Below are 10,185 nucleotides of genomic sequence, written 5' to 3'. Positions count from 1 at the left end.
CCATGTCGGCTGGTCTTTTGTCCTAACCCTTGGTCCCCGCGCCGCAAACTAATAAATAGGAAAAAATGAGCCTCGGTCAGTATTCGAACCGACAACCATCCGCGTCCAAGGCGCGCGCTCTACTATCTGAGCTAATGATGATGCTTGTGCATAGGTGAAGCTTACCTCCGCCGTGGCTCACACCCCGAAACATATGGCTGGTAGAGGGGCAAAAGGGTTCCGTCGACTAGATTCGAACCAGCGACTGTTTGCGTACCGGCCCATCACATCAGGTGTCGCACGGCTGTAAAGTCGTGGCCAGCGGAGCGCGAAAATTATCGCCCCGGCCGAGATTCGAACCAGCGATTAGGTGCACACCGGGCCCGGACGCTACCGACTTGGCCACGACGGAACGATACATAGTACAACGTTCGGCGGCATTCAGATCTCAGCTGTTAATGACGCCCGAAGACACTTGGCCAGCAGAGAAGGAAATATGATCGCGGATGGGATTCGAACTACCGACCATCCCCACGATCTGCCAACGATCACGCTTTAACACGCTCGGCTACCAGCTTTCTCCTTTGGGGCCGAGGTCTGAGCTCGGTCCTGCCTAACGGGAGACAAAAAGCGACAAAGAAAAAATTTGCCCTGCCCGGGAGTTGATCTTAGGGCCTACATTTTTTGTTCGGATGAAGCTGCATGCGGTCATGTCGACTGTAGCTCCAACTGTTTTGCTACAAAAGGGGCGTGTTGCTGGTGGCGTCGGACATCGTATGTTGCCCCATTTGTATCACATTTTTGTGTCCATGAAATCATTGATCTTTCGTATTTGCTTTAGTTCAGCGCTGTTTACTTCTGGTTGATATTTTATCATTGGCAGAAGTAATGAATTCGTCTATAGACGGTTCAGTTTAAGCTGACTCGGGCACTGTCGGCTGTAGCTACAATCGTGTAGCTACAAACAGGGACGTGCAGCCCGGGGATCGACACCCGGCCGGCGCGCATGTCTTTTTTTCTCTCCGTTGGCTCTTGTCTTCGGCAGGGCAGGTCTGAGTGCCGGACAGCGCGGTGGGTGGATCAGCTTCAGCCCGTTTCTCGCCTCTATCGCTCGGTCGGTAGCGCACCCGCAAGTCCATATTTGTGGCCAGGCGCTTCGAACAGGGACGCGCGAGGGGAGCGCCTGGAGGGTAGGCCGTCCCGTCGGACGCGCGAGCCGCGCGGGGCTGCCTATGCTCCCTTCGCAGGCGCTTTACAGCTACTGCCCTCCTGGTGCACTTCGGTAACCTCACCTCCATAAACCGATCCTGAACTGGGAAACTGGAAGTCGATTGGGCGAGGACTACAAGTTAACCACTTCTCTCGACTATGCAGTGAAACCCGCAGATTAACAGGCAGTCATTGGTCTGCAGTTGGTTTGAAAATTCAACAACACAGTTTTGTAATATTTTTATTGCCCTTTAACAGAAATTTCTTGACTCAGAAACAAGGAGTACACGCCACTATGAGAATGCAATTGTTAGGTACACAAGTTATATTAACTCTCTCTTTTCTTCTTTAAATTAGTGAATGTTAAAACATTTTCTGGCAGTCCCTTCAGTAAAAAATTTCTTTCACTTTAAGTCTTTTCAATTTTAATGCGCACTCACATTATACCATGTTTGCTTGTTTACTAGTCCTAGACATATGGCTGTTAGCCAATTTTTTAAAAGATACATGTATATATTATTTTTCTTTTTAACACGTTCACTGCCAAGCAAACACACATGTTCCCATGCTTCATCTCAACATGGGTTGCTCTGGCAGTGAACGTGTTAAACGACTCTTGTTGGCATTGTTTGCATATTTTCAATTTATAGCACAATCTTACAAACTATAGTAAATACAATGTGTACATGTATGTACATTATTTAATTTGTTTTTTCCCATTTCACACCTGACAGATCCTCTACAATAAATTACAAACATTTTTCAATTTGAGGTAGAGAAAGCTAAAACTTTTAAATTCTACCTGTCACAGCAAGTTTGTTAAAAGTTAGGTAATCCTTTCCATAAATAAAATGTGTAGTTTTTTTAAAAAAATTGGAAGCAAAAAATTCATTGTTGCTATTAATAAAGTGAGTATTGGAGTCTTTTGTCATACAACTCAATAGACATCATATGGGCAGTTAAGCACTATGTTTACAGGTAAAACATATAACTTCATAAAAATCTTACGACACACTTAAGACAGAGACAATAAATAAGAGAAATCCTAAGTTGATGGGCGTAAAGTGACTACTTTGCTATACTATTTTCCACATTAATGCAATTGCAAATTAAAACAGATTTTAATACCTAGCTCATTACTTGTAACAGAAGTTTTACTTTCTGCATACACTATGAATGTCGTTGCAATGAAAGCAAAATGAAAAACATTCCATATTAGATGGATATTGGAATAAACTTGTACAAAAATACCATGACTTTTGAAAAAAAACAAAGCACCATTGGCAAGAAGTTTGATATGACACATGATAAAGCTCACTGCAACTTTATAATGTTAATTAGCAGTTATGATGAGTTCTCCTTTCATTTGATTTTAAATTGGCACAGAGAAATATTCATTTTTCATTATAAGATCATACACCCTCAGCTGCCAATGGAGTTGAACTAAAATCAAAACATACAACTGCATTCAGAGAAATTTTTGCATGAAACATGCCCCTAGTGGTTTTCGAGTGTACTAATGAAAAGTGACAAGGGTCATCTTCACATGCTTTCTCCCCATAACCATAATTACCTATACAATTTTGTATACAGATAACAGAGCAGGTATATTACAAAGATGTTCATTAATTGTAGGGAACACAATTTGCAAAGTTTGGAATGTATAAAATGTGAGAGTCACAAACCAGCTCTTTTGAAAAGCGACAATCAGTTAATTTGCATGGGAAAAGTACTGTTGTTATTCAGACATTTAAATTTTACAATTCATACTATAACACAGTTATATTTTCAAAGTAAAAGAACTTGCAAGTCCCATAATGAAAAATCAACATGCAAACTTTGCTCAGTCACCAGGTATTTGGAAGGGTTCTCAAAACATTTATAACTGATAAAACTCGGAAGCAGTTAAAATTTTACAAAACCTTTAAACACTACGGGCTAAATGTAACTAGCAGTCACACAATGCCCTGTGTTGAAAAATTGTGGGTGGTGAGGTGGAATTGCAAGTAATAAATTTCATTCACGACTAGAGCACACCTTGTGTAGCACTTCTCTCGTTGTACGCCACTAGAGTTTCCAGAATGCAGCCGCAGTTGAATTAAGTTAAAAACCCTCACACAACATTTTTCTGTCCCACTCCACTCATCATAACTTTAGACACAAAATTGACGATGGCAGTTGCTGGCTGTTCAGGTTCCAGCTCGGCAAATATATGGCACTGATTGTCAGATCTGCTGGCAGGCTTTCTCGCAACAAATCCAAAACACCGGCTGAAACAAATGAGTACCAAAATACAGTTGCAAAATGCGGTAAAAAGGTATGTAAAAAATAAATACAAGGTGAAAAAATATGAGGTAAAAAATAATCTTGGACATAATTACTCTGCCAGACAGTGAGTCGACTTACTTGGAGCTGATGGGCATGCCCGTGTCGGGGCTCTTTTGACTCCACCGGTGGTCGTCCGGGTCTAGCCCGCAGTGCGAGATGGTGGACACTGGGTAGTGGCGCCGGAAGAACAGCCTCCGCTTGCTGTCGGTGAGCGTAATGCCCTGGCTGGACACCTTGAAGTGCACCACGGTGGCGGACGGCAGTGGCCGCGACGTGAACAGCTGCTGGACGGCGCGCCGGATCGCCTGCGGTCCCGTCAGCGACTCCGTGTCCGTCGTGAAGAGGTACAGCACGTTGCACGCTGCGCAGAGAGAAACAGGAGTCAGCTGTGAAGACGTGCAGCTAAATATAGCTATTTTTTTTAGCAACATTGCTAAATTTTTTAGCAACATTGCTATTTTTTTTAGCAACATTGCTAATTTTTTAGTAACATTGATAATGTTTTTGGCAACAGTGCTAAATTTTTAGTAACATTGATAATTTTGTTTAGCAACATAGCAATTTTTGTTGTTGCGACCGCTACATTTTTAGCAGCATAGCTAAATAAGTCGTTGGTGGACGGACCTGCGCCTTGCGCCAGGAGCTGCTGCGCGCTGTTGACGCTGCCCGAGGTGGTGGAGGACGGGCTGCTGCCCAGCTCGGACACGTGGCGGGCCTGCAGGCCACCCAGGGTGGCGCCGGGCCCCGGGACTCCCAGCTCGCCGTCCGGGAGGAGCAGCTTGCAGGGCAGCGCCATTGCCATGATGGAGTGCTGGTAGACGAGCGCCGACAGCGAGCCTGCGGGGCACCACAAAAAAAAAAAAAATATTTATGGACCCGAAGTTTTTCCAGGAAAAAATTTGAAAATAGAAAAATATTTTGAGAAAAATTTGTAAAACATAAAACTTTACATTAAAAAATCAGACATTTAAAAACAAGTCTTGGAAAAACTCTCAAAAACACTTTACTGGAGAATTAAAACTCTCCAAAAAGTTATGTAAAGTACTTTTCTCAAGACTTTTCTGGAGAATTAAAATCCCAGCAGTCGTCGGCTACTATAAGGCGCCGGGAGGGTAGGCCACCCATTTGACACGCCACACAGCCGCGCGCTACTCACTGAAGACGGGCTCGTTGGTGCAGCCCTTGAGCTTCACCCCCCTGGAGGTGGGCTCGATGAGGAAGTGCCGGACGAGCTCGCTGGCGTCGCCGCTGAAGAAGGCGGCCTTTTGCGCCACGGTGGCCGGCGGCACGGCCACCTTGAGGGCGAGGCCGAACGCGCCCGGGAACGAGTTGGAGTCCCGGACGACGAAGGTGCCCGGCGGCGACTCGCGCAGCAACGAGATGGCGTCCTCGCGGGAGATGTTGGGCTTGTACCAGTACCGGGACGTGTCGCGGACGAACTTGACGTGGTGCGCCGCCACCTCCTGGGGCGGCTCGCTGTTGGAGTGCGTCGACGACCGCCGCGAGTGCATCGAGTACACCGTCGGCGACGACTGGCCCCCGTTGGCTCCCACGGGGCTCTATGGGGGCAAAGGGGAGGGTTAGTGACGCGTCGAGCACGGGGTCGTCGCACATGTCATCGACGCCCATCAGTTAGCCAGTATTAGTTGACGACTAGTGTTTGCTACAGTCCGCCACACATATACTTTTTAAGTTAGACTGTACCGCAACGCGGTTGAGCATGCGGACTGCCTATCGTCCCGAACAGCCGGCAAATTCTACTCGCGAAAGTGGGCGGCAGTGTCTAGCACTAAGGGATTTTGTTACGACCGGACGCTCTATCCAGAATTAGAGACGACAGGGTTGCAGCGAGCTGTAAACGCCGCGTACATCATTTCTAGTTTACATGAGGATCCCTGGCATTACATTTTGTACTTGTAGCGCCGGGACAGTGTTATTGACTGGACATTGAATCTCTAACTAAACGAGAAAGACAAGAGTAACATACTCTGACTCATGCTCTGTATAGATACCTTGGCTTCGTTCTCATCATATTTTAAATTTCCCCCCAGAAGGCATAGATAAAAGACCTGCAATCTCGATATAGGGACGTGTTGGGCACACGTTTTCATCAATAAAACCGTTGAGGATAGAGAGACAGAAAAAGGAAGATTTATTGGAGAAAGGGAAAAAGAGCGGGCGTACCTTTGGACTATGCTGCATGTATATGCCTTGCCCCTGCATGTCGGACATCGGCGACGGAGAGCGGTCCTTGCTGCAAATAAAATTACTGAAATGAGTATGGGGTTCCAGCGCAGAGAATTAAAAACAAAAACAACAAAAACGACTGCACGACTGTGAGTTCCTTTTGCGGCAGCAACAAGCAGAGAACGAATAATTTGAGATAAAATGTTAGTAACTCGCGCGCACGCGCGCACCCGGCCCAGAATGGTAAGGTGGTCTCTGGCAGTCACCTGCGTGCGCGACCGGGGGGCGGAGCGTCTACGCGGCATCCAAAGGCGCCAAAACAATTCGGAAGCAAAAATAATAAAAACGAGTAAAAAGGGCTAATAGGCGATGCCGTTGAATACAAAATACATGGTGTAAAACGAAAGCTGACACACCTACGTCCAAAATAATACGCTTTATGAAAGAAAACAGTAAAAAAAGACAATCTCAGCAGCTGCACCCTGACGGGTGTTTTCTCTTTCCTACAGCTCACGGTGCCCAAAAAGTACACTGCAAGGTAAATAAACTGCATACGGATTGGCAGCCATGCAGAAATGCTAGAAGAAACCGAAAAAAAAATGCTCCAAACTATTCGAATCAATTTAAGGCGCAACTTCTACGCCACATACCTAGAGACTGACGAGTTGGAGGGCCACCTCCGGAGGTGTTTAAATGACCCCGAGCGTCTACCAAGGAGCCAAACAGGAGAAACAGTCATGAAAGGAAGGGTCAAGAAGGCGGGATTCCCCATTCCCCCAGCTTCTCCTTAGTTTGGACTTTTCAGCGAAGGCAGACACCCCCTCCCCCCCTCCATACCAATGCCATGAAGCAGCTACGAACACATTGCGTACACGAAAGCAAATAGGGAAGGCATATGTAGAAAGCCGACATCGCACGTTTTCTTAAGAATTCTTATTATCCTTTACATTAAGAATATCCACTTTTTAACTCCACAATCCAGTTTGCCGGGCAACGAGGCTACGTTTAATTCGTACATCAACATCGATCTGCCCTTTGATCTCCAGTAATTCATGACGCATTTTGGTGGTGAGATTTTAAGACACCAATTTCCCTTAATTTTTTTAAAAAGCTATACTAGTGAGAGCTTAGCAGACTTACCGCTGAGTTGTCGGACTCTTAGGGGGAAGGCCGGCCGAGTCAAACTGGTGGCCATTATTGGAGTAGGGCGTTCTGGGCTGCACAGGGAATGCTGGCGTCTGCGGCCGGGAGAATCTGTCCTCTTCACTTCTCCAGGAGGAGTAGCTGTCCTCCCGCTGCTGCTGGGGGAACACAGTGACAAATATTAAGTCTCCTGTCAATCGTAGAAGAGAGTGTTGTGGGGAAAAAAAGAACAAGATACTACCCCTTAACGGGGCGACAAGAAAATGTTGCCTGTATAAAGGCATACTGAGGCATTATCGCCTTTAAAAGGTATCAAAGTCGCATTTTTTGCTTTTCAGGAGTGTTGGATCGGAAAAGAAGAGAAATGATTTTAAAGAGGAAATAGGACTGGTGAAAGAGAAAATAAATTTTGCGTTTGTCTCTGTACTATGTGTACCGAGGCGGTACCTGGCACTACTAGATACTGGCTTACTGGCTATATATATATGCTTGCGTTTTACTGTGCGCCTAAAATAAGCTGTGCATTGAGATACAACAAGCGTGAGTGCGAATGAATGACGGGTGCACTTTCTCAAATGGGGAGAAAGAAGCAATGATATTATCAACGTCATGCATCATGAAACAAGATTACATTGTTTTTACAGAGGTTTCCTGATGGATTTTTTGAGCTCCCATAACATACACCGGAAACGCAAGTGTGTGAATGTCGCACACGGGTAGGAGTGTGAATGCCCATTCGTACACTTAGTTAGGGGAGTAAAGGGTGTGAATTTCCCCTCGCGATTCGCACACTTCGTGCCTCCATGTGTACGAATGCCGTCATCACACCTACAAGTGTGCGACATTCACACACTTGGCGCTTCCGATGAAACTATTGAAAGTATTAAATAATGAGTCATATTATTGCCGTTAGGCTTCAAACTGAATTAACAGTTTGCGCGCGCAGTCGGGCCAGGTGCGCCGCCAGCCAGAGAGGAGGGAGTGCTGCTGGGGCTGCTGGGTCACGGCGCGGCGGCGGGGCCGCCTACGAACAAACAGCCAGCCGCTCTCCTTCCATCGGCTAAAAATATTCGACCCCACCCCCACCTCACCCCACCCCCAGCCGGGCGGGGCGGTTGGCGCATATAAAGTTATTGCACATAGCGACCCACGTGGCCGGCCCGGCCAGGGCCCTGGTCGTCTCTTTTGTCCGAGCAGCGCACGACTCGACGACGACGACGTCACCCTCATTAAATTCCAATTTCACTCCCACAAGAAAATAATAATGAAAAATAATACAAAAACGTTATACAGGATTAAAATTTGAATGGCGGGATGATGATGAGAAGCAAAATGATTATGGACGTGGTAAAAAAAAGAAATGTACAGATGAAAAGGACACACTCATCCCGCCAAGCGCGCGGTGGTCTCGACGTGGTCCAGCATGCCGTGGATTAAGGGGGGTGGTGGTTTCGTCACACTAGTGGTGGGACAGGAGATATGGCGAAAAAAAGCATGCCAACTAAGGGTTGAGGCATATTGCAAATCAGCCGGTCTTTTACTGGCTTTACTTTACCCACGGCCCATTTTGGCAATAGATATAGGGTGATGAATTAAATTCCTATAGAACTTTATGGGAGAACAGTGGGAAAAGCAACCCTCCCAAATAGCACGGAACAGCCACATAGTCAAGTCACGCTGACGTCCTTTCTTTTTCTTTTTTTTTAACACAGGTAGATTGGACGTCAGCGTTACCTTTATCATGGCGCTCACGTGCTACCCGGGCCACGGTGACGGCTGTGACCACCTCGCGCTTGGGCGGCGTGACAGGTGGACTAACCTGCACGGATTGCCATGCGTATGTGCTGTTAGTGCTGCTGTCGCTAGCGTTACGGGCGTCTCGTGCGAGCGTGACAGGGCTGCAGGCGGCGGGCGGGGACGGCGTCGACATGGACAGGGGGGAGGACGCCGAGGTCGGGGACTCTGACGGCGAGGCGAGGGAGGCCATGAGGCAGGCCAGGGCGTCCTGGTGGTGGCCGTCCAGGATCAGGATGTCCTCGGGGCTTGGGGGTCCGCTCAGCTTGCCGTTACCCACCCCGTTCACATGGTTGTGGAACAGGGTCCTGGCGGCGGCCGAGGTGCCCGCCGACGGCGGGGTCCGGTGCGGGGCGGCGGGGCCCTCCGGCCGCGGCGTGCTGTAGTGGCCGGAGCCGTTGCTGTAATGGCTCGCGCCGTTGCTCAGGCCGTTGCTGTAGCCGTTGCTGTAGCCATTCGCGTAGCCGTTGGCGTAGCCGTTGCTTAGGTGCTGGCTGTTGTTTTGGCTGTTGTTGCTGTTGGTGTAGTGGCTGCTGGGCGTTCGGTCAAAGGTGACAGAGTGCACAGTAGTGTCCGCCTGGCGAATATGAGCAGCAGGTTAGCGAACATTACGCGCGAAAGCGCTTTAGGCAAGGCTAGTAGTGCGAATAACGCAGGGAGGGAGGGGGGGTGATGAAGAAAAATTACACGAACAGTAAGTCAGTTGTACAGTCCGCAGGTGCGGGGAGGAGGTCGCGTTCAGTTGCGACTTTATCCCAAGTAACACGAAACGGTGTCATGGTCACGGAGACGCCACGTTGTTAAAATTTAGCTCAAAGGCAATGAGGCCACTTTGACACATCACTTCGGCGTAATTACGACGTTAGTATGACTGTGAACACCAATTATTATTGCTCGACCATATTATCGTGACATGTTACTTGGGTTAGAGGCGGGATGGTAGGGTTAGCGCATGCCGCGGTGCTCTACCGGAGCGGCGGGCGGGGCGGCGGGGGGCCGACGCTCGGGCCCTTTGGCGCGCCCTTCTAGCATGCCCCTCTGGGGTTGAGGGATGCGAGGGGTCCTTCACCATACATTCTAGCGTACACCGATTTTTCTGTCTTTCTTGATTTTCTCTGACTTTTTGTCAGTTTTTTCATGATATTTTCTGATTTATGATTTTTTCTAAGGGTGTACACTGATTTTTTTGAGTGAAGGACCCCTCGGAGGGATGCGGCGCGCGTCGTACTCACCGGCGACTCGTACTTGGAGCGCTGCTCGTAGCCGCGCTTCACGGAAACGAAGGGCCGCTCGCGGTCGAAGGACGAGTCCGACTTCTGGCGGGACAACGCGTAGGGCTGATGGGCCGTGTTGTAGGGCGCGGTCCGCCGCTGCAGGGGCGAGCCGGGAGCCGACAGGCCGCCGTTGAGCTTGGCGGCGCCGGTGTTGACGTGCAGCGGGCGGCAGAAGTCTTCCTCATCCTGCGGACGATGCAGAGAAATAAACAAGGGTCACTTTACTGTAAATTCAAGCGCACACTGATTTTTTTTTCTGACATTTCTTATT

The 10,185-nt window shown here is 48.3% G+C and overlaps 1 protein-coding gene across 15 annotated transcripts in view; it reads right to left on the bottom strand.

Moving 5' to 3' along the window:
* Positions 1-1,412: 1,412 nt before the first annotated feature.
* LOC113217386 (tensin-1) overlaps positions 1,413-10,185 on the bottom strand; it is a 283,044-nt gene continuing 274,271 nt past the window's right edge. For 8 of the 15 annotated variants that reach the window (XM_052269945.1, XM_052269954.1, XM_052269947.1 and 5 more), the window contains 9 exons: positions 9,873-10,100; positions 8,666-9,217; positions 6,844-7,004; positions 6,354-6,410; positions 5,701-5,770; positions 4,673-5,075; positions 4,141-4,353; positions 3,595-3,877; positions 1,413-3,458 (listed from right to left, as the gene is read on the bottom strand). In XM_052269945.1, the coding sequence (XP_052125905.1) occupies positions 3,302-3,458; positions 3,595-3,877; positions 4,141-4,353; positions 4,673-5,075; positions 5,701-5,770; positions 6,354-6,410; positions 6,844-7,004; positions 8,666-9,217; positions 9,873-10,100 (2,124 nt within the window). In that variant the 3' untranslated portion in view covers positions 1,413-3,301. Of the gene's footprint in view, positions 3,459-3,594; positions 3,878-4,140; positions 4,354-4,672; positions 5,076-5,101; positions 5,586-5,700; positions 5,771-6,353; positions 6,411-6,843; positions 7,005-8,665; positions 9,218-9,872; positions 10,101-10,185 lie in introns of those variants that run through there. The other 7 variants (XM_052269943.1, XM_052269948.1, XM_052269944.1 and 4 more) reach the window with 7 other exon arrangements.

The sequence above is a fragment of the Frankliniella occidentalis genome, unplaced genomic scaffold (genome assembly GCF_000697945.3).
Source record: "Frankliniella occidentalis isolate FOCC.00 unplaced genomic scaffold, Focc_3.1 Scaffold106, whole genome shotgun sequence".
Lineage (NCBI taxonomy): Eukaryota > Metazoa > Arthropoda > Insecta > Thysanoptera > Thripidae > Frankliniella > Frankliniella occidentalis.
Note: the sequence above shows the minus strand (reverse complement) of the source record. Positions and strands in the feature narration are given on the sequence as shown.